The sequence below is a fragment of the Mycteria americana genome, chromosome 13 (assembly GCF_035582795.1).
Source record: "Mycteria americana isolate JAX WOST 10 ecotype Jacksonville Zoo and Gardens chromosome 13, USCA_MyAme_1.0, whole genome shotgun sequence".
Taxonomy (NCBI): domain Eukaryota; kingdom Metazoa; phylum Chordata; class Aves; order Ciconiiformes; family Ciconiidae; genus Mycteria; species Mycteria americana.
Window position 1 is genome coordinate 2,931,981 of NC_134377.1, and position 23,861 is coordinate 2,955,841.

At 58.7% G+C, this 23,861-nt stretch overlaps 1 protein-coding gene across 1 annotated transcript in view; it reads right to left on the reverse strand.

The window, feature by feature from the left end:
• Positions 1-635: 635 nt before the first annotated feature.
• OSBP2 (oxysterol binding protein 2) overlaps positions 636-23,861 on the reverse strand; it is a 129,346-nt gene continuing 106,120 nt past the window's right edge. Inside the window, 11 exon segments of the mRNA XM_075516073.1 lie at positions 636-3,808; positions 3,994-4,214; positions 5,056-5,240; positions 5,691-5,786; positions 6,206-6,309; positions 7,100-7,220; positions 10,746-10,991; positions 14,780-14,947; positions 15,342-15,408; positions 16,140-16,257; positions 18,158-18,356. Of these exon segments, the coding sequence (XP_075372188.1) occupies positions 3,666-3,808; positions 3,994-4,214; positions 5,056-5,240; positions 5,691-5,786; positions 6,206-6,309; positions 7,100-7,220; positions 10,746-10,991; positions 14,780-14,947; positions 15,342-15,408; positions 16,140-16,257; positions 18,158-18,356 (1,668 nt within the window). The 3' untranslated portion in view covers positions 636-3,665.

A 23,861-nucleotide genomic window follows, 5' to 3' on the forward strand; every position in this document is an offset into this window, starting at 1 on the left:
TGGACCTCCTCCCCTGGGCAACCATCTTCGCCCTTGGCCAACCTCCACTGCGACGTCTCCTCCCTGGATGACCTCCTCCTTCCGTGGTCTTCCTTCTTCTCTGAGCTGTCTCTCCTGGAGAACCTCCTTCCATGGGTACCTACCTCTGGGCCACCTCTCATGTTCCTGTTTTCCTGGACCTCCTCCCCTGGGCAACCTTCCCTTGTACATCTCCTGCCTTGGAGAACCTCTGCTGGGCCATCTCCTCCCCTGGTCCTCCTTCCGCCCTGAGCCACCTTCCCTGGACCATCTCCTCCTCTGGGCAACCTCCCCCATGACCCTCCTCCTTCCCAGAAGAACCCCTTCCCTGGACCTCCTTGTCCTCTGGGCCACCTCCCATAGCCTTCCTCCCCTGGGCAACCTCCTCTTTTGGACAACCCTCCCTAGGCCATCTTCCCATCTCCTCTCCTACATCTCTTCTCCTCCGGGCCACCTCCCGTGGTCCCTTCCCTGGCCACCTCACCTGCCATCCACCACGTGCCCAGGCCCCTGTTCATGCCCAGAGCTCACCCACCCTGGGGTTCCTCTGGGACCCCCACCTGCAGCCTTGAGGAGCAAGTGACAACCTCAGCACTGCGGCTTTTAAAACTCCCGAATCCAAGTTTTATTACTGTGTAAAGAGGGATCACTCACAATATACTGTTCAAAAAGAAATACATTCAACAGCATTTACAGTGGAATGACATTAAAATCCTCTGTGGGGGGAACAGAAAGACCAGGAGATGGTGCTCTGATTAAGTGTGGCCGCTAGATGATCTCTGGAAGATACAGCAAATTTTAAAATTAGCCTAAAAAGTGGGGGATTTCTGTTTTGGGGGGTGCTCCTCACCCTCCCCCGAGCTCCGCTAAGCTGTGCAGGGTCCGTGATGGCGATTTCTAGACAGAGGCAGCGATGGGGGGGTCCACCAGAGAGGACCTCTCGGTGTCCCAGAGCCCAGCAGGACCCTTGGTGCCAGCACTTACTGAGCAACATCTCACTCCCCGCTCTCCTCCGCTGCGGGAACGCACGGATCCCGGTTTGGGGACAGCCTGCCCAGGAGCTTCTCACCTCTCCGAGCTCTCAGGTAACACTTGCACTGACAAAGCGAACAAGGAAAATAAGGCATTTTGAAGAGCTCAGTTTCTAGCCCATTTCACAAAACCAATTCAGGCCTCGAGTGGAACGCGACTCCCCCAGGCAACTTTGGTTGCCGCCACAAACCAAGCCAGCGGCGTGAAGGTTCGGTGCGGAGCATCCTCCGCTCTCCAGACAGGCGAAGCCCGAAGGAGACGGGCACGCCCTGCGCCGGGACAGCCGGCAGCTCGCCGCGGGCTGCATCCCGCAGCCAGTGCAGGAGCCTGGATCGTTTAAGAGCCGCGCTGGCTTTACGGAGCCGCGGGCAAACCTCTGGCAAGGGCCTGGAAGGAGCGAAGATGCCAGACCGGCTGCCGTAACAGCCAGAGAGCCGGGTCTGGAGCACCACGCTCCCGAATGCGGGGGATACCGAGTGCCGCCCTTCAAACCCCAAATGCCTCGTTTCTAGGAGGGAGTATCTTTGTAACACCTTTTGAATGTGATCGCATCCGACTTCGGAGCAAAATGTTGCTTCTCTGCTTTGGGAACTACTCAGTCACCATCACCCCTACGCCCTACCTCCGGGACAAGCCTAGGGAAATCGTACTCGTGCTACAAAAACTCAGACAGACACTTCTGTCTTCGTTATTTTTCATCTATTGTGTACCATAGAAATTTAAGCAAAATAATTTTTTATATATTTATATATATATATAAATTAGAAGCAAATAAATAAGATTAAAGGGTACACTGAACTCAGTGGGTGTTGCCACTCCAATAGCCACTCACTACTGTTACGCCGTACGAGGTCTATATATACTGTACACGTAGTTTGCTGTAGGTAACAGGTATGTTGGTACGAGGTGCTGGAAGAGAAGCCGACCAGGAGGAGACGGATGGCTGAGGAACCTGATTGCACAAGTGTCCCGTGTGCAGCCTGGGTATTCCAGTTACCATTGCCTCGAAGTTCATTATTGCTAATTATCTTCCAATGTGGATGTGACAGTCCGGCTAGGGGTGGCCTCCGACCCCCGGGAGGTACGATGAAGACCCGGAGAAGAAGACAGCAAAAATGAAATCCAACGGGGTGAACGTGGGCGTCCAGGTCTCCCTGATGCTCTCTGGCCCGGCGGATCCCATCTTTGGGGTCCTGCCACCCCCATCCTCCCCTCTGGCGCCGGGGACCAGCGGAACCTGCCTGCACGGCCGGTGCCCGAGCACCGCTGGCTCCTGCTCCTCGCCGATCATCGGCAGGGCTTGCTCCGCTCCTCCCGGCGGGCCCAGGGCCGCAGCAAGGCGACGGCACGCGGGAGAGGTGAGCGGGTCCCCAGCCCCGTGCTCAGGCTGCCTTAGCGGTGACCTGGGAGAGACCGGCCCCAGGGAAGGAGAGGAACAGAGCTGGGCACCGGCCCGCGGGCACCCTCGCCCCTCGGCCTGTGACCCCCGTGCCGGGGACTGCGGCCCGGGCCTGGCAGGCTTAATGGGGAAGACGCAGGGGTGGGAGACCCAGGACCGAGGCTGCATCCCAGGGAGGCTCCGTCCCAGCGGCACCACGGCATCTCTTCCCTCCCCTCCCGCCCGGCCTCGGGCAGAGCTCAGCAGGGAGAGGCTGCCCGCAAAGCCGGTACCGAGGCGCAGGCTCCTGCCGGCCCCTGGGCTGCAGCGAGACGGGGCGGGAGAGGGCCAGGACGCGGACCCCGGAGCATCGCTGGTCAGAGCTCTTCGCTCTGCGTCCGCTGGGCATTCCCGACCTCGGCGAGGCCGTTTCCCCCTTCGGATGTGGTTGCAGGAAAACCAAACCAAACCTCACTCAAATCACTCTCACAAAGCATCGTGTTAAAGACAGCCCTAAGCCTTGACTAAACACGGCAGACTGCGGGGAATCTGCTCAAACGCTTCTTTTAAAAAAAAAAAAAAAAAAGTAAAAAAAAAAAAGTCTTCAGCTCTTCAGCTGAAATATCCTAATTGGTGTTACTGGGATGACTGGGCACTGCGGGAACCACCAAGAGCCTCCAGGATCAAGCGCCAGGGCCCCTGGAGACACTTTTCCGAGCAGGACGCAGAGTTGTTTGCGTCCGCCTTTGAAGGAACCTGAACCAGGAGCAGATTTTTTTAAAAAAAAATAATTCCATAGAGTCCACACACAAACGGGGAAAAAAAGTGTCAAAGAAAAGAGCTCACACAAATGCACGGCATCCCCACAACGCGAGCATCTTTGGAAGTCGACGTCTCAGCCAATAAAGCCAAGGCGTTGAAAGATATAGGCAGCAACTCCTGATAGCAATAAATACGCTAGGCTAAAAACGAACCAGATTCATGTGTCCTCGTTCCTAATTAGTCGCTGAAAAAGCCATCATTAAAAAAAAAAGGATGCTATTTATTAGTGCGTAAAAAAATAGGTTTGGAATCCCTGTTTAGATTTTCTTTTCAAATTTCTGCATGTATTGACTCTGTGTATGTATTTGCACTGTTAACTGCCGGCGGGACGCTGCCAGCGTGTCCTCGCTGTCCCCCTGTCTGTCCCAGCGACTTGAGGCGCGGGGCCGGCCACCCCAGGCGCAAGCCGAGCGGCTCAGAAGATGTCGGGGCACACGCTCCAGTCCTGCTTGTCCTTGGCCTCCCAGTAGCCGCCCTTATAGACGCAGATCAGCTCCCCCGTCACGGCATCCACCTTGCGCTCAAACCACAGCGGGATGTAGCCTTCGTAGTCCTTGCCTGTCCGGGGACAAACAGGGGGTAAGGGCTGCTTTTCCCAGCGAGTCCCGCGCTTCCCCCAGCCGCCCGAATCGACGCAGGGTCCTTCCTTCATCCCCCAAACCCAACGGGGTTTCTTCGCCGCAGCCCCCTCCCGCAGCGAGGGGCGGCCGGTCCCTGCCCGCCGGCAGCCTGAAGCATCTCACCTTCCTCCAGGGCTTCCGCGGCCTCGGCCTCCCGCCTCCGGCGCACGGCTCGCTGCTTCTCCTCCAGCCGCTGCTTCTCCACGTTGGCCTCGTCCCAGCGGCCGCTCTCCATCAGCCGCTGGTCGGGTCTCAGCCGGCTGTCCGTGGGGGCCACTCGCTCCTCGGGCTCGTTCAGCGTGAGGGCCAGGTCAGAGAAGAAATACATGTTCTCGGCGTTCTCCCTGCGGCCGGAGAGCCCTGATCAGGATGGCAGAGGTGGTGCCTACCTCGAGCAGAGGTCCCCAGCCCTTCCTGTCCTTGCATCTCGCCCCAGCCCCACTGATGCTGCTCCTGCTACCCCAAACCAGACGTGCAGAGGCCCTTTGGGGAGCCCTGCCTCCCCCCCTCTACGTGGAGATGCCGATGACACAGGAGGGGACCAGACCCCTCCTCCGTTGGCTCCACGCGGGGAAGCTAAAGACAAGCCTACGAGCTCCGAGTGCTGCACTGCACAGCCGAGACACAAAGCAGCTTCACCCAGGAGCTGCTGGATCCCCAGCTGCAGAACCGGTGGCACCAAGCAGGGACGCTTTCCACCGGGGACCGTTCCAACAGAGCATCTCCAAAGCAGGGACTGGCCATTGGTGCTACCAAGGGTTGGAGACTGGTTTGAGAGCAGCCCTGCTGTGGGTAAGAGCGTCGAGAAAGGGCTGGTCCCCGGAGGGCTAACGCCATCGGTGGGACAGGATGGCCAGGGACTCACCAGCAAGGCAAAGCAGCCAACGCATCTCCCTGCCACGGCCAGCAGCCCAAAAAACCTAACCAGTACCCCCGGCTGCCCAAAACGTACCTGCAAGGGTTCCCAAAGCCACCCTCCCCTCGCAGGGACCTGCTCTCCCCTCCCGCCGTGTGCTCACACCCTAGAAAAAGCCACACAGCCACCCAAGCCCTGGTCCCCTTCCCATGTCCTCAGGGCTGGGCACGCGAGCCCCTCCATCCCGCGGGGCTCGGGGTGACACCGTGAATCCCTGTCCGGCTGCTGCACCCCCAGGCACGGCACCCCGCGCTGAGGAGGGGACTCACGGGAGGGGGTACTTCTTCCACAGGACCTTTGGAGACAGCGTCTGGTAGACGGTTTTCTGCTTGCCCTCCGTGCTGGTGCTGCCGTGGCTGCTCTGCACTATCTTGGAGCACTCCATCTTCTCATCCCATGTGCCAGACATGACGTAGTGGGCTTTACCGTCGGCGTCGCTCACCACCCCCGTCACCTGGCCGAAGGAGATGGTTCTGACGGCATTTGGAAGCACCCAGAGGACAGGGAGAGGCACGGGGGGGCAGAACACCCTCCAGATGCCCCAACCGGAGCAGCTGGACCTGGCACTGCGTGTCCTCGGACAGCAGCTGTGCCCAGCACAGGGGGAGCGTGGGCCCGTCCTGACCATGCAGGTGGATCTCCAGCCCACCAGCTCCTTTCCAGGTGTCAGTGCTGCAGCTCTGGCACACAGAGCCCCGAAACACGGGTTCTGCTTGGACACGGCCGGTCCCACCCCAGCCCTCCCCGGTGACCCGCGTCGAGGTGCCAGCACAGCCCCTTGGCCCCACGCCGGGGCTCATCCGGCTGCAGTGCTGGGACCCCGTGAGCCCAGCTCCGAGGGGAGAGCCAGGTCTCACCCCGCGCAAGGCTGCCAGAAGGAGCAGGGAGATACCTGGCCACGTACCTTTCGGGGGACGTCTCTGGAGAAGTAGCTGTAGGGGGTAAATTTCAGCTGGCATTTATCTTTTGACTTATGGTTAACAATCTCTATTTCACCAGACTAGATGAAAAACACAGAACCACAGCGAGTGAGAGACTTTGCAAGAAGACAAATCAGGCGTTAGTTGTAGTGCAGGTACAAATCAACACCAGCTGCAGCATCACTTCTGGCTGCAGCCACTGCACCGGCCACCCCCGCCAGCCCCACGGCTCGCCAGCAGCAGGGTAAAACCCATCACGCACGTGACCGCCCTGCCATGGAGCTGCTGGCCTTGGGAAGAGCCATTAGGAGCTCCAAGAAGCCTCCCCCCCGTCCCTGCCAGGGAAGCACACCTTCCTTTCGCGGCAGGAGTACAGCAGGGACACCAGGCAGCGCTGGCGTACGCCCCAGGAGGGCAATGCCCTTCCAGCCCCCCTGCCCTTCCCCCGAGCCAGGCGAGGCCAGGCAGGACCCATCGCCTCGGACCCATAGCCACCGACCTGGTCAATCCAGAGCTTGCCCACGATGATGTTGTGAACGGTGGAGGTGACTTTCCTCCAGACGTAGTGATTCCCGCTGGAGTGGAACTCGAGGTGGATGGCGCCTGCGGAGAGAGGAGCAGCCCCGAGCTCAGCGAGGGCAGACGGCCGGGCGGGCCCGCGGGCACACTCCCCTGGAGCACAAGGACACCCCAGCGCCATGCTCGTCCCCGGAGCCGACCCGGCCCCTCTACCTGCATCTCCCATCATCAGCCCCCAACCAGGGCTGTGTCCGGATTCATCCCTCCCCGTGCCGCACGCTCTGTGGTCTGCTGCCGTCAGGGAGCTGCAATACCTGCAAGGCCCTCTGCCCTCCTCCTGCCCCCCACAAAACCCACAAATTTTAAAAGCAGGTCAGAAACGTGCTGCCCGGTTGACTCTCAGCGTCAGGGGACCGGCCAGGGACCAGCACGGCTCTGGGACCAGCCCCGGGCGTGCTGCCCAGCCCAGCGACAGGCAGACGACAAATAAAACCTTGGAGGGAGGCAGCTTATTGCATCTGGCTGCCAGGGAGAGGGTTAAAACAGGCAGCAAGCTAACCTTTAAATATGGTTTAAGGAGAAACCAATTAATGGGCAAGCAGGATATTTCCAAAGCACATCCGCTATGGTGCTAGCAGCGAGCAAAGCGGTCTCCCTTTGCAGCCGGCATAATTTCCATTTCCAGGGCAGACAAGTTATCGTAGGGTTGTCTGTGATCGGGAGCACAAATCTGTGCTCCCGTGTCGCTCGGGGTGGAATGCACTGAGCCTTACGTGAGCCCAAGGGACCGGCACGTTGCTTTAATCTCTGGGGTACTGCATGAACAGCGCAGGAAAAAAACCAAGCCCCGATCCTCTCGGGGTAAGTCACCTACCCAGTGGCATGATGGAGAGGTATTTGCCCCTGAACTTGCTGGCGATGGTGATTTCCTGCCACAACGTCCACCCTCGCCTGGAGTAGACGTGATGGGCGGCTGCTGGGGGGTGGTGGCTCACCTGGGGGAGAGGAGAAACAGCCCCTAAGGTCACAGCCACCAGCTCCGGAGAGCCCTGGCGAGCGCTCGGCCACCGCAGCGTGACTCCTAGGAGAGGCGATAGCCCCACACCAGCCTTGGCCTTGAGGATGCTCCACTGCGCTGACCAGAACCGCCCCATCTTCTCCTGGGCGTTGGGGTGACCTCCCGTGAGGTACGCCGGCAGCACGTGGAGGTGCACTGGGCTCCTGCCAGGATTTTCTAAGGCTCATTAGCAAAGCGTCGGCTGTAAAAAACTTAACTTGAGCAACTATTGCTGTGGGATGATGCTGCACCGTCACCCCAGGACACGGCCCCGCTCTCCAGGAATCCTGGTTGAGAAACAGGGATGTGCCGAAACCCAGCCCAGATCCCCAGTAATCCCGGCGGCTCTCCTACCACCAGCAGCTCCCGCGGCTCTGCCTGGGAACCCCGGGGGACACAGGTCCCCAGGTTGTCCGAGACACATGGACCTGCCCGGCCAAGACTTCGGCTTTGCCCGTACAGACACACTGGGCTGGAAAAGCAGATACGACATCCTCCATCCCCAGGGATGACTTGCAAAAGGACGGTGCTCACGTTCCCCCGCGCTGGAAAAGCTGTCCAAAACCGAGGTGGGAGCAGGGCATCCCAGCCAGAGGGCTCTGCCCTCCCACGGGGTCTCCCCCAGCCCACCCGCGGCACTCCGGCACGGCACACGCCGCCCATCACCGGGCACCTGCCAACCGGGCCCCAACAGCCACGCCACCGAGTTCAGAGATTATTTGCACCGATGTATTACAGGCTGAGCACCCCGAGCTACTGGATTACAAACACGAGTAGAGCAAAAACCTCTCCATTAAATCCCACTGTCACCGGCAGGAGAAAATCCTATTTGGATAACTGGATTTCAGGCACCAGATTATCAACGCTTTGCTAAGCGCATCGGCAGGCTGAGCAGCACACGCAGCGTCCAAGGAAAGTTCAGAGCAGTGGGAACAGCATCCGTCTGTCCATCCCACGCTGCCCGCACCAACCGCGGCACCAGGGCAAGAAGCGTTGCCAACGCCGCACCGGGGCAAAGCCGTGCTGTGGCCGAATGTGCCCTCTGAGGTGGCCCCAGGAGGGGGATTTAGAGGCTCCGCTCATGGACCCAAGGCTCCAGAGTGCTGCAATGGAGCAGGTTTGCTCTGAGCTGCAACAAACCTAATTTTGGATGAATCTCACGTGCCGTGCCAGCGAGGGAGAGACTGAAGGCCCAGGCAGGAGGGCTGCACCCAGGGGTTCAGCCCAGCTTGCAGCTCAGCTAACATGGAGATGTCAGAAATACCAAATTTGGGTACAGATGTAGGAAAACCGGGACCAACTGGAAAAAGTAATTCAGGGCAGGTTATTTATTTGGGAGGGGACAGGGATGGAGGAAGGAGGGTGGTGAAAAGGAGGGTGAAGGAATGAGAAAAGGGATGGCAAGGTGTGGGAGCGACGTGGTCGGGGATGTCCGGCGGTACCCGACGGGCAGCACGGGGCTTCATCACCGCAGGCCGAACAAGGGTGATAAACCCAACGTGTTGTTCCGACCGTACCCCACGAGGATGAGGGGTGTTGCTGGCTAAGGGGTGGATCAAGCATCCTGGTAAGGAATCATCTGCTTCCCGTGACAGCGGGCTGCACAGGGTGACAGCCCAGGGAGACGGGGCTCCAGGGAGGCGTTGGAGAACAGAGACCCCTAATTTCTCTCTGCTGTGCATAAAGCCAGCTGGGGAGTTTGGCTGTGTGGCAGGACGGGGGAATCGCTGCCGGACGAGGGGAGGTGAAGGTGTGATGCTGTGATGAACCTGAGCTCTGCGACGTTCCCAGCAAAGTGCCGGCGGATGCCTGGAGGGATGCTGCCACCTCTGATCCGCCTCCCGGGAGCTGAAGGGGCGCTGGGCAGAGCAGGAGGGGGAGGCACGTCCACCGCTGTAGCTCAGCACGCTCTGGTCAGCAGTGCCCTGGCTCGCTGCAGCCCAGGGCACGACCTGCCGAGCCTGGGACAGACCGTATGGGCGTCACTGGGGACACGATCAAAGCCGGCTGATAGCGGGCATGCAGCTTTGGATGGTGTGAAGAGACAGCAGAGACACAAATCCTGGAGATTATCTACTGAAGCACCCTTCCTTTTGTCACGGGCAAGGGGCCACATTTCCAGCAGACCCCAGAGAGCCTGTCCAACGTCACTGCCCGGAGCAGTGCAGCCGAGAGAGACGGGATGGGACGGGAGGTGCCATCCTGCCTCGGGCCAGAGCTTTGCAAGAGTCTGCCGAGCTTGGGCACCCGTTACCACGGAGGGGTTTTGTCCGCACCTACGTGTCCTGCAAGGAGCTGATGGCAGAGCATGATGGCACCTGCTACAGCGGCTGCTCCAAACCTCCAAACCAAGGGCCGTGACTTGGAGAAGATGATGATGAGGGACAGAGACAAGCTAAACCACGTCAGGGGAACACAGGGATGCTGGTGCAAGTCTGAGCCTCCTCACTGCATATTCCCAGCGCGCCCCATCCTCATGTCCGACATCTGCTGTGAGCATCACGTACCACAGCACGGCATGCCCAGATTAGCAGCAAGACCCTTTTCCCACGCAACGCCCCCCCAAAAAGCCCGCAGGGCTCAGGGGCACGGTCTGCCGAAAGGCTCTGCAGATCTTTGGACATGCATCGGCCTCTGCAGAGTGACAGAGGTTTGTGATTTTATTTGATGCTTCTGAACACTAAAAGACATGACGGTCGCTCTGCCCCTGAGACGGCACAGCCACCCCCTGGGGACACAGACCCCCACCAACATGATGTCCTGCCTGCAAGGGGTGATACCTGGCCCCATCCATCCCCAGGAATCCAGGACAGACCAGCCAACTGTGCTGAATATTAAACAGTCGATTTTCTTCATAGGTCGCAATTCATTAAGTGCTCCAGGGTTTTAATTAAGACCTGCTGTTTGACCGGTGCATGCCAGATGCGCTCTGTGGTTACAGTATGGGGCTGTTCGAGGTTCTCAGGTTGCCCCTGGGCTCTGAAACTAAAGATTTTCAGTCCAACAAGAAAGAAACGACACCACAAGACACCCTCTGGCCCAAAGACAGCCTGAAACGGGGAGGAACCGCACCAGAGCTCATGGGCACCACTGACACGGCCACGGGGGAGCTTGGGTGAGGAGAGCTTCTCCCTTTCTGCTCAAGTGTTGAGATGTGACAGCAACCCCAGCCCCAGGCAGGCTGCCAGGAGACTGGGCAGGGGGACGGACCTTTCTCCTCCCCTTCTCCCCCGCCTCCTGCTCTGCAACGCTGAGACAGGCACGCTGTCCTCCTGCTTCTGAAAAATGGCGGGGGCTGTGCCCGCTGCTGCTTCTGCCAATGCCAACAGGAATTTGCTGGCTGCCTTAGCCAGGAGGAAGGCTCAGTGCGAGGAGGTGCTGGGTCTCCTTCAGGGAAGGGCTGCTTCGGCTGGACACGAGTGGCGGGGCAGACACACGAGCCCCTCCGCAGCCCCCGGCTCACCTGCTCGCACAGGGAACGGAAGCCGAACTCCTCCAGCCGGTCGAGCTCATAGGTCTCCCCCAGCAGCGGGTTGAATGGCTTTGCGGTGCGGTGGACAGTCGTCGAGTAGGAAGACACCGAAAATGCAGCGACGAAGCACATCTGCTCCGTGGAGCTCTCGCACTTGACTGCTTTGTCCAGCAGCTCGTGGTACTCCAGGTCCTCTGTCAGCCTCTGCAGCATGGAGAGCGGCTCATTGAAGTTTACCTGCAGGGGAACAAGTAAGGGTTAGCAAAGCAAGAGAGATGCCCAGCCGGGCACTTCACCCTTTGCCCTTCTCCTCCAGCACGGTGCCCTGCTAACCACCAGCATCCCACACGTTTGGCTCTCCGAGCACAGTGCGATGCACGCCAGAAGTCAGGGGTCCCGGGTGGATGGAAACTGCTGAAGTAAAGCAGCAGCCCCGCAGGACGGCTCACGGCCGCAGGACGGCTCACGGCCGCAGGACAGCTCACGGCCGCACGCCGCCTCTGCAGCACCACGCAAACTTTACATAAAGGCAAGAACTGCGTGCTCTGCCGCGCTCCCTGAACCGTACCACGAGAGCACGAAGGCTTTGAAGTTCCCAGCTGAGCAGAGGCGTGGCAGAGAGCCGGCAGCCCCAGGAGCCAACCAGATACCGTCCCAGGTATCACCTTGCTGCGGTGACGGAGCACCAGTGACCCCCAAAATGAGCCTCAGCAGCGAGACCAGCTCCCTCCTGCCTCCCGGCCAGCATCCCGCCGGCCATGAGCAAGAGGCGACGCGGGGCAGAGATGTGCTGCTCCCCGGGCTGCCCTCCATCGCCTCCTAGCAAAGCCGTCCCCACGTCGGGCTGCAGCCCAGCTGCTCAGAAAACCTTGAAAAGCCCCGTTTTGGGGTATCCCTGCTCCTGGGACTGCAGCCCCACGACAGCACCCAAACCACGTGTGAGAGCTACAGGCAGCGGCGGCAGCGACGCCCCGTGGGGCAGAGAGCGGAGGGGAAGCTCTGTCCTGGGAGAGCCCGAATGGCTCCTACGTCCAGCCCCAAGCCTTTGCTTTGTCAATTAGAAAACTTTGCCGTACATTGCCAGGTTGGACAGGCTGCAAACGTCTCTGGAAAAAAACAAACGGTTGATTTTAGCAATATTTTTTGTTCTGAAAAGAACAGAAATTTAAAAATTGAAAGGAAGATGGAACATTATCTCAGAAGGTCTTCTGTCTCGAAACCACGTGAAATTCACTTTTTACTTTCAGTTCAGAACAAAGAAATATATTTTAGAAGGAGCAGATGGTTGAAGGATGGGAGAACCACTTCTATAAGCCAAGTTACAGATTTCACACTAAAGAAAACAAACTCCAGATCATTCCACTCGGGGATTTAAGTAGCAGGGATCTTACAGCATCCGAGAAAGAGTGAGCTGTGTATCCACCCAAAAAAGCAAATCACTGCTGGCTTGAGATAACTCTCGGGAGAGACGCAGGCGGCACGAGAACAGAACCGGCAGCTGCGTCCTCTCCACTGGCACCGCTCGGGCAATGGCAAAGCAAAACCCTTCCACGGAGGAAGGAAGATGAACCCACCCGAAATGCAAAATCCCTAAAGCTGTTTTCTTCCTTTTCAATGCTACAGATTTGTTTGTTCCGAGGAAAAATTAAGGAGCGGTTTTTCAGTCCATCACATCCCCCGAGAAGGGGATGGGGCCTCAGAAATGCTCCTAATTTGCCAAGAATCGGGTGAAGCGCAAGGAAGGAGAAACTCCCCTCGCTCGGTGCGCACAAGCAGCTCACCGACGGTTTGTACCGTAATTAACCACAACCTCCAGCCCTCCCCGAGCCGGCTGCTCCGTTTCCTTCTCCTCCTCCTTCGCTCCATTTACCGCAACGTCAGCTTGAAAGCCCTCATTCGGCAGCTCCGTCTCGATTCACAGAACTGCCGGCTTCCCCTGCGCTCCAAGCACACGTACTACGGAGAGAGAATTTAAATGGCTGTTGAAAGGAGATTAAATTGCCCCCTGCTGCCTTACCACGGGCTGTTTGTTCTTGGGGTGAATCTCCCAAAGAAATGCCGCGTGCGGCTGAGCTTGTGGGGTGCAAAGCACCTCCCTCTCTCTGTATCCAGACAGATATCCAGAGAGAGGAGCCAACAGCGAGCGACTGATGCTGGGGTGAGCCCCTTCTTTACAACCCGTAACTCTGCTGAACAGTTCACAGAGACACCAGACCGCTCGCCCCAGGGAGGGGATGGAGTAATTACATCCCCGAGCCGGCATCGGGGGCTGCTGTGTGAGCAGAACATATTGCTCTCGGGTTTGGACTCAGCTTTAGCAGCTCCTGGAATGATTTGTTTGATAGGGAAGGTATAAATTTCCTCTCTCCAGGCACCAGCAGCTGCTGGTATTTCACGTCCTGAGCTTATTTCTGTACCCATCACGCCTTTATCTGATATTGATGCTGCTGCAGAAATGCTAACGGACAGCACTGGGCTGTGTATCTCGGCTGGGAATAGCACAAGGAAGAGACAAACTCATCGCTCTCACTCAGAGAGTGTCAGGCACTGCTTTCAGAAGAGACGAAACACAATCCATTCAGCATCCAAGCCCCTGTAACACGCTCCTTCCCCTTTACCCAGCAAAGGACCCCGAATACGGCTCCAGGGCCACAGATCGCACTCTGCTGGGCTACTTCCACTCCAGTCAGTGCCACAATAGACCCCGTGACCCCCAGCTCTTTCACAACTCTCCCAAGCTTGCAAGGACTTCATAGTTTTGGGGGAAACAGATTCGTTACAATGGCACCCCGTCCCAACCATGCCGCTCACCGGGCTGGTGAAGACCTGCTAGAGAACTGGCAGCCTGGAAAGGGCTGGTTTGCCCTGAAAGCAAGGGCTGCGGTTTCGGGGGAGCTTTGGTGTGGGCAGCATTTCGTCTGGGTATATGAGGCACGGGGTTATTTGTCTGCAAGAAATAAATGCACATCCCACTTACCCTCTGTGGCAGCCCATGCAAGGGGGGAGTTCCTCCAGGCAGACCCCTGCCAGCAAACCCTCTCCTCTGACCATCTGCAGGAAGCCTTCGCCCCAAGGACCGGACCCAGCAGCACCCGGCGGTGCTGTAAATCATCCCCACGGCACCTCCTTCACTGAAAGGCTGCTCTTTGCAAGGGAAATAAAGGTACTCTGGGTCCCTGGGGTGAAACACGGCCCTGCCGTGCCGTCGGTGCAAGTGGGGCTGCCCTCCGAGCATCCCGTCCCCAGGCTGCACGCTGCGGAAAGCGTGATCAGCAACAAGGTCTCTTCTCTGTCGAGCCCCTGGGTGAGACACTTGAATCCTCAAGGATTCAAGGTGTCCTGGTTCTTTCCTTGCCTCGACACCGGCTGGATTTGCAGAGGACACTTGGACAGTGTCCCCTCTGCTCCAGCTCGCCCTGGCACTCGTGCGAGCAAGCTGCCAGGGGCATGGGCGCTCCAGGTCTCTCTGCAGCCAGCACAGGAGAAGGGATCGGTCCGAAAGAAAGAGCCAACCCAACTCAAATAGTCCCTAATGTAACAGCCACGACGTCAGAGCCTTTTACCACAAAGCAGTTAGCACTCCAGCTCCGTGCCGCTGAGGAAGCCTCCTCCTGCCTGGCTGGTTCAGCTTTCCGGCTGTGCTGGCTCTCTGGCAGCAGGCCGACGATTTCGAGGGGCAAATAAATTGTAGGGAAAAACACAGGGCTTAGAGTCAGGAGAGCTGAGCGGCAAGGACACATCAGTGCTGCACCACGGGGCTGGGGAGAATAGCAAGGTGGTTTCAGAGGGCCCTGCCAGCGCAGAAGCCAGTCCCCCAGGACAGGGTGGGCAGCTGGTGACAGGCCCCTGTCCCGCTCGGGGCTGCTGTGCTGCCACAGCATCTGGCAGGACCACCTGGGGCCATAACCCAAACCCTCTGCACAGCCAAGAGCCGGGCCCAAACTTAAACCCTCAACACCGGCATCACGGCAGCACCGGCAGCACCCTCTCCACCGGCCCTCGGCGCCTGGGACGCGCTCGCTTACGGGCATGGGGATCTTGGAGAGCTCTTTGCCGATGCAGTTCTTCATGATGCTCCAGAGGTTAAGGCTGTAGTTGGGTTTGTCAGGGATGCGAGTCCGTCTCCTCTTCTTCGGCAGGAGATCTTTGCAAGTGGACTCATTGTAGCTGCTTTGATTTGAGCTTTCAAAGACCTGTGGAAGCAATAGAAGAAGCAGAGGTCTAAGCTGGACTCACCCAGCATGACCCAAACGCTGCCAGGAGCAGCAACCACAGCTCAGGAGACGCTGCGTGCGCTTGGGGTGGGGAGCATCGCTGGAAGCCCATTCTCCAGGGCATGGGGGAAATAACGGTGCAATTGCCCCCCAGCACTTTCCTGCTTCCCTAAGGAGGGTGTTTGGGGTGCTGCTGTAAGACCCCCGACCCCGTCCCCCCGCCGTGGCTCAATGAGCAACCAACTCTGCTCCATCCTGGAGGCGCAGGAAGGACCCGGATGGAGAGTCCCTCCAACAACCCCCTCTTCTGCTGCTCCTCTCCCTGGTTTCATCCTGCCAGGACCGTCCCTCCCGCCCTGCCCGGCCAACTCACGCTGTCCTCCAGGTTCCAGTCCTCGGGGTGGCCCTCGCTGGCCCCACTCAGGTTACTGCCCGAACGCCTGCGGGGAAGAAAGTACCAACTGGAAAACACGAGCAAGACAGAGAAGAGGAAAAAAGAGCCAGGGTCAGTGCAGCGCAGCCACCGTCACCCGGAGGGAGCATCTCCCTGCAGCACCCCAGGGTGCTGCCAGGAAGGCAACAGGGTGACGGAGGCTGTGCGCAGGCGTTGGGAGGGGATGCTTAGCACAGGGTGTCCCAGCCTGCGTGCCGAGAGCCTCTGCGTTTGCCAGCGAGCCCAGCGGTGCGACCGTGGTTCAGACCACAGGTGCCTCCAGCCCAGACAGGCGCCCAGGGAGGTGTACGAGCAGGTCGAGGCAGACGAAAGCAAGGTACTCCCCGCTTCTGCCCAGTGCTCCAAGGGATCTCCCTCCAAGTCCCTGTCCAGGCTCCCCTCGAGCCCACATCAGCCGCTGGGGAAGAGGACTCGGCTTCACCACAGCACAGGCTTGATGCCTGCCCTTCCTCACCTGCTTCGCTATAGCTGGGGCCATCCTCAGCCTCGCTCGCTCCAGGAATGCAAGAGCAGACGGGCGCAGTACAGAGCCCTGGGCAGAGGCAGCCCGTTTGCCGGGGGATGTGCATGCAGAATAACCCTCCACGGGAGAGGATACTGCCCTCTAGCCCAAGCACAACGCTGGGCAAACCGTCTCTCCCCTGCTCTTCCCGCGCTTGCAGCAGGTTTCACCAGACTGCACCGTGCAACGCGTGGCCCCGGGGCGGGGGCTCGTACCTGTGGTGCTTGGGGTCTGCGGTTACAGTGATAAAAGCTGGTGCATCCTCCATGGCATCAAAATACTCCGTCTCTTCATCTTCATCACTGGCCTCTCCTTTGGCAGACTGCACGCTCCCTGTTGGCGCGAAGGGTTCGAGATGCTCGGGTGCTGCCGGTCCCCTTTTGAACCCATCAAGCACGAGTCTGTCCCCAGAGCCCACCCTCCTCCCACTGCGTCCCCTCCAACACTGGCTGCCTTTACAGCTTGTCCCACTCCTCTCCATCCCACTCCACAGAGGATGCCGTACCAATTTCCAGCTCCTAAAAGCAAGGATGTGCCCGGGCAGTGCGTGTCCCGCTCCCCGATCTGGGCACACAAGGCTTCCCTGTCGTGATCGAGAGCACCTCCCAAAATGCCGCCAGGCTGCCTGAGCCAGACGCACACGTGTGACTCGCACGCCCAACCGCGTCTAACGCGGCTGCCACTCCAGCGCTGCCCCGTCTGCCGGGAAAGCCAGTTTGCATTAGAATGGGAAAAAAAAGCCACGTTTCAGGTGATGCTCAGAGAGACTCCCCAGCTGTCGGGTTTTCCAGCCCTGCACTTATAAACATTTCTCTTCCCTGCTGCGGTGGGAGAGATCGCTACGAAGCCGGGAGCAGACACGAATTGTGGTGGCTTTTGAGACCTGGTGCAGCTTCCCTGCTCCCGCCCTGGCTGCGCCGCTCCCTGAGCGCAGCCTCACCGCCGGCTTCACCGCTCTGCCACAAAAGCACCGCTCGAGCAGCTGCGCCCAGCAGTCGAGCAGCCACGACGGTGCAGGGCACGCGGCAGAGCTGCCTCCTCTCTCGGGGCCTCCGGGCGGTACTGCTGCTCTGGCCAGCGGGATGCCGCGGGTCTCCAACATGGCGCTGCCGAGGCCACGCGGAGGGACCAGCAGAGCCACCCCGGCTCCAGCCACCTTGCCGCAGCGGCCCGTCCTGCTCGGCAGTTGGCTCGGCTTCCTGGCAGGGTTTGGCATCCTCCTTCCCTGCATCATTCTCACACTCCTCCAAAGGAGCAGGGTCACCTCTTGCAATGGGGTCGGGCCAGATTTGTGCCTGTCCCTACAGCAATTTCCCCCCTGCCCTCCCCAGCTGCGCCACTGAATCACAGCATCGTTGAGGTTGGAAAAGACCTTTAAGATCATCGAGTCCAACCATTAACCCCGCACTGCCAAGCCCACCACTACCCCATGTCCCTAAGCACCACATCCAAACGGCTTTTAAATACCTCCAGGGACGGTGACTCAACCCCTTCCCTGGGCAGCCTGTTCCAGTGCTTGACAACCCTTTCGGTGAAGAGATTTTTCCTAATATCCAATCTAACCCTCCCCTGGCACAACTTGAGGCCATACAAAAATGAGGGCAGCGCCTGGCACTGCCATCACCCCCCAACAGCCACTATTCTCTCCCTTGAGTCTATATATCCTTTAAAAATAAGACAAGGCATTATTTTGGCTACCAGGCTGTAACTAATGCCTCCCGCAGGGAAGGAGATTTGGCAAGAATATGCAAAGCTGTTAGATTTTATTGCCCAGTAACTCTTGCAAACAGCAAACAAGCCCCGGCCGTGCCACCACCACCCTGCGCAGCTGGGAACTCGGCAGTGCCAGGGGACCCTGGGCTTCCTCCAAGCACCGTGGCTGCCCTCCAGCAGCCGGAGACGTGCCTGCCAGTGAGCGTTAAGGCTACCGAAATAGTCTAAAATAGCACGAGCAAGCTGGGAACACAGCCCTCTCCTGCATCCATAACTTGGGGAGACCCAAGTCCCCAAGCAAGGAGCAGCAGGACAATTAGGGACAATTATGGTGCAATAGGATCCATTAAAAAAAAAATCACAGGCACGCAGGGCATTGCCTTGTGCATCCTTCCCGTCCCTGCCGCCTCTCTGGGAGCAACCGAGCAGACAGCCCCCATCGGTCCGGGGCTTCCCGCAGGGCTCTGCCCCTGTAACAGCACCCAGCCCCGGCCCCACGGCCCGACCCGCCACCGCTCACCCTTGGCAGTGCTGGTGATGCCGGTGCTGCTGGAGGACAGGCCAGGGGCTCCGCGGCAGGCTCGCTCCAAGCTGTTGTGCTGCTTGGCTAACTGCTCGATGGTCTCCTCCAGCCGGATCCTCTGCTCCCGCTCATACTGCAGCGCCCGCTGCCATTTTCGGCTGTGAGTTTCGGCTAAGTCCAGGAAATCGCGGCAAGCCTGGAGGGGAGGAAGGGACACATCGGCACCCAGCACAGCCCTCGCAGCCCGGGAGCTCGTCATGGAGCCAGTGCTGGCACATGGTGACTCCAGAGCTGACTCCCGACCACCCCCCCTCCTCCTGTCCCAGGACCCCAGAGCTTTGCACAATGCCCTGCATCCACGGGGCTGAAATCCGTTCAAGTCTGACCATCCAAACCTGAATCATCTCTGAGGAGATGGCTGCAACATGGACAACTGCTCTGAGTCTACAAAGCCTTCAATGATGTCCCATCTCCCGTGGCAGCCCGGCCCCAGCCCCGCAGCCTGTTCCTGCCCCGGCCCCATCACCAGTCCCCGAGAGCCCAAGCTGGGCTCACACAAACCTCAGCCAAGCCCAGCCCTTCGCAGATGCCCCGAGATCTCGAGCAGCCACCTCCATCCCCAGTCCTGCAGATGAAGAGAAGCTGGACAGGACAATGGTCCCCAGGGTGACGGCCACAGACGGGAGGGGATGCTCGGGCTGGGAGCCAGCGAGCCCTGTGCCCCAAGGAGGCAGAGAGGGAGGATGCCCAGCTCCTGCCCAGAGCCGCACAGCCCAGCAGACAGCAAAGGGCCTGCCCTGGCCCCCAAAACCCATTCATCATGGCCAAAAGCCCTCTCCTCTCCACGACGGGCCCTCGGGACCCGCCAGTGGCGGGGACACAAGCAGACACACTGGGCACAAGGGAAGGAGGGCTCACGGGATGCACTAAGCGACGCCTTGCAGGATGCACGGCGTCCCTGTCCTGTGCCACCAGGCAGGGGACAGCTGGGACACCGCGACCTAGGCTGACAGGAGAACCCCTCGGTGGCATTAACGGCCGCCGCAGCCCCCCGAGCCCCCCTCAGCATCACCGCGGTTGCAGCCATCGCCCATCCCCGGCTGCGCCAGACACCCGGCGGGAGATTTCCGAGCGCAGGACATCCGCTCAGGGATGGGACGCTGCCAGCTCCCGCAAGCTGCCTTTCTATTGTCTGACAAGAGAGCGCCAGCCCTCAGAGCTCTATTTTTAGGTTATTTTTCAAACTGGACTGAAACACCGAGTCCCCTCAGCTTCGCCGCTTCCTTTGCAATCAACCCCAGGTGAAGCTGAGCACAGAGGCAGGGCTGCGCCGCCTCCTCCCTCCCCTAAGTCTCTGCAAGTTGGGACGCACTAAACAACTTCTTACATTTAGAAGTAGGAAAATGTGATTTTGTCCTGGTTTCAGCTGAGACAGAGTTAATTTTCTTTATAGTGGCTGGTATGGGGCTGTGTTTTGGATTTGTGCTGAGAACAGTGTTGATAACACAGAGATGCTTTAGTTGTTGCTGCACTGGTCAAGGACTTTTCAGCTCCCCGTGCTCTGCCGGGTCCAGAAGAAGCTGGGAGGGGGCACAGCCAGGACAGCTGATCCAAACTGCCCAAAGGGCTATCCCATACCATAGGGCGTCATGCCCAGTATAGAAAGCTGGGGAAGAAGAAGGACCCGGGGGGGACACGTTTGGAGCGATGGCGTTTGTCTTCCCAAGTAACCATTACACGTGCTGGAGCCCTGCTGTCCTGGAGATGGCTGAACCCCTGCCTGCCCCTGGGAAGGAGTGAAGGAATTCCTTGCTTTGCTTTGCTTGTGTGCACGGCTTTTGCTTTCCCTATGAAACTGTCTTTATCTCAACCCACGAGTTTTCTTACTTTTGCTCTTCCGATCCTCTGCCCCATCCCACCGGGGGGGAGCGAGCGAGCGGCTGCGTGGTGCTGAGTTGCCGGCTGGGGCTGAACCACGACAGATTTTTATGGAAATTCTCTAGGAGTTTGGAGGCAGGCTGGCACCTTGCAGGCAGATCAACTGCGCTTGTGCCTCGGCTAGCTCCAACTCATCGCCATACCAATGGAGGTCCTCTTTAGACAAACTCTGGCCTGAAAAACTCAAAACTATTCAAAAGGACTAAAACCAGAGAGTTTTGAATGTCTAACAGGCTTCTAACCATCCCCAGGACTCGGTTATTTTCTGTGTTTCCATCTACTTGGATTTCACGTGATTTATTCAGCTCGTAGCAGGCTACTCTAAATTCGGGCTGCAGGTGGCACCTGTATATCAAGGTATCTCCTGGTCAAGCAACAGGCTCAGGGCTTCAGCTTCCATGACCTGGCCTGATTTTACCAGGATTTGTCCAAGAAAAGCTCCAACTCATCAGTTCTTCATCAAACACCTCCCCTTTGGATACCAGCAGGATTTGAGTCTCATCCAGGGAAAGAAGTTTTTCCTTTAATACCATCAGAAACGAATCACCAGGAAAGTGACACAAAGCATCAGGTTTTCATATTTCAGGCGAAGAAGCACGAAGCAGAGGGAACGAATATCCCAGGATAATAAAGAACAATGCAGGGGGAGGGCGTGTGCACTTCCAGTGACATCCTGAACACCGCCGCGTCCCCCGGGAGCTCACGACCATCCCCAGCCTCACCTCGAGGAGCCCCCCGGTCGCGGGAAGAGGCAGGAACCAAACGCGGATCAGATAAACGAAGGACGAACACGAGTTTGCGCCCGTCCTTTGGAAAAAAAAATCAGCGTAACCCATCATATTTAAAAAGATGTTTTGCTTTGTATTCACCTCTGCTCTCTCCTGCTTCCTAATATCTGCAGCGGAAGGACCTGACCCTACCTTTCTGTTACCTCCGTCCCCGACTGCTCCCCCTGCTCTCACTGCGCAGAGCTCAGTCCACAGGCAGGCTTCTGCAGGATCAGTCCCAGCATCAAACTGGCCGGGATGAATTTAAACCCACAGACCATGCTCTTGCAAACCTGCTATTTTTTCCAGTGCGGACGGGTATACGCAAGTGTCCCAAGGGCGAGCTCCAACATACATCGGTCTTCAGCATCATTAAGACTCTCTAATGAGACGCAGTCACATGTGGTTTTGCTAGGCAGAAATAATTCAGCCGAAAAGCGTTTGCAAGCTCTGAACACGGGTTTCTCCCACGGCGTCAGCTTCTCAGCCTCTCTATTTCCAGTTGTGGCCATCAGCGGCTCTGGGAAGCGACTCATCTGTCACACCGACGGAGATACCTACCTGCCTGAGCTCCACAAAGCCCCTGCGAGCACCACGCTGCCATGGCATTAAGGCCGTTAGCCAGGAGAGCGGGTGGAGATCCCTCCAGGAGAGGAGAGGGGCAGAGCCCTTTGCACATCCTCAGTGCCACGATGGGCAACGCGGCTCCCGCAAGCTTGGAGCGACGCGGCAGGGCCCCCCGCTTTGCCGTTTCTCTGGTTGCAGGCAGGAATGTGTCAGGGCCCTGTCCCCCCACATTCCTTGCTGTGCTGCCATCCTACGTCCCCCCAGCCCGACGGGGACCAGCCGGCTCCTCCTCACGCGAGCCACAGACCCCGCGGGGCTGCACGGACGGGCACCAGGAGACGTGAGACAAGACGGCAGATTTTCGGGGTGCTTCGCACCGCGTTTTCACCTCGTTCTCTGGAAGCAACTCAGCTCCTCTCCCCACCCTGAAAAGTCCCGTTGGCAGCCAGCCGCGGCCACAAAGCCTGCAGGCAGACCCTGCCCTGAAGCCTTCATACTCGGCTTCAAGCTGAAGCCTCCTGCCAGTTAAAACTAACCCATGCCCCAAGCTGGCACGCTGGCTTCTTTTATTACGCTGATGCATTGCGATAAGAGGATGAAACCTCAAGGGCAAGTAATGAGATAGCGGCCGTGACCTTCCCAGCCCGGCAAAGCTCATTATCTGCTCCGAAGGTCCCTCTCCGCAGGCAGCCTGCACGCAGCGGGCACAGAAATACCCATTTTGGCACAGCTCGCTGGCACCGAGGATGGAAATTGCCGGCTGTCCCCGGCTCAGGGGGTTGAGCGTTTTAAAACGATGCGCTAGGAGATCACCTGTAATTATCCTGCTGCAATTAAACACGGTTGGTAAGGTATCATGGTAAATTAGGGGAAAAGGAGGTAATTACAGAGGAGCCACGTGAAGGCAGCCCTCCAGCGCATCACCAGGGAGCTGGGAGCCACGGGATGCAGAGGAGAAATCGCTAGATCAGTCGATGGAAACCAATGTCCTAAATAAAAATCACAGCAGATAAAACCTTGGGTCCTCCCACCACAAGGCTGCTGAGCTTTGCGGAGGATCCACGCTGTATCCCAAGGGAAATCTACACTGAGAGGCTTCATTTACAGCCATATAAAAAAAAATCCACGCGATGGAGAAGCGGCCATCGGCATTGCAGCCTTTCTCCACCGAGCGCTGGGAGGCTTTGGGAAGATGACCAGGATGGTCCTTGCGCTGCCCCAGACCCCGCCGGAGGCAGCGGGACCTCCACGCCGCAGCTCGGGACGATGCTTGTTCCTGCCAGCACCCCACAGCTTGTGTCCCTGTGGATGTAGGGACAGGCTGGGGTACGTGCAGGGTTTATCCCCTGTTCTCAAAAGACTGTTGGGTCACCCTTCTGCAGCCTCTTCCTCTGTAATTCGGAGGCTGGCACAAGCGCCCTGCCCGTGGTCTGATCCAAACCACCGCACTCACAAAGCATCCGGATCAACCCAGGCAAGCGTCACATTTGCCCATCGGAAGAGAAGCGATGCCAAGGGTGGTAACAGGAGAACGTCCTGCAAGAAAGATCCCCCAAGCCCAGCCCCCAGCTGCCAGCAACAGCCGAGCACATTAAAGTTATTAATTTGTTTTTACACTTTCTACAGCCAGACAGCGCGGAGTTTCACAGGGATGCTCTCCGGAGGTGCTCGCAGCACTGAACAGGGCTCGGGGTGTATTCTTCCACCGCCGTCCCTGTCGACAGAGCTCACTCCTGAGCCACAACGTGCCCCAGGCCCCCAGTGCGGAGCAGGGCAGCACCGCGGCACCAGCCCACGGCTCCCCAGGGCTGCAGGGAGCCGGGGGCAAGCAGCTCCGACACGGGCATCTCCCCCAGGGAGGTTGAGGCTGTTTCGGCTGTCCCCACCATTGCCAATGACAAACCAAGACCGGCAGCCGTTGCATTACGGTGTTTGCTCGCACGGCACCAGCTCGAGCGAGGAGCCGCGATGACCCTTCCCCAGGGCAAAGAAACATGCGCATCAAACATGGCCGCAGTCTGACATCCTCCGAGGCCGCGTCCTCCCCGGCCGTCAGCAGCAGTAATTAAAACACCGCTGGCTGCTGCCTTCCACCGAAGGACACGACACGACTTACTTCTGGTTACAGCTGCAAAAGCCCAGAGAGCTGCACCTTCCTCTCGGACAGACCTTCCTCTTCCAGCGAAACCCCTCGCGGCACGCCGTCCCCGTCCCCCCCGAGACGCAGGAAGGAGCCCACGGATGCACCGCACCGCAGCCGGCACAGCGGCGCGGCACTACTGCTCGGCGCGAGGGGACACGCCGGTGAGGCCAGCCCACCGCTCCCGGGGGAAACAAATCCGGAAGGAAACCGTTCACAAGGAGCAGTTGGCCGGGTCCCCTGCTGCGGGCCGGGATGGCTTCACCACCGCTCTCGGTGACATCCATCA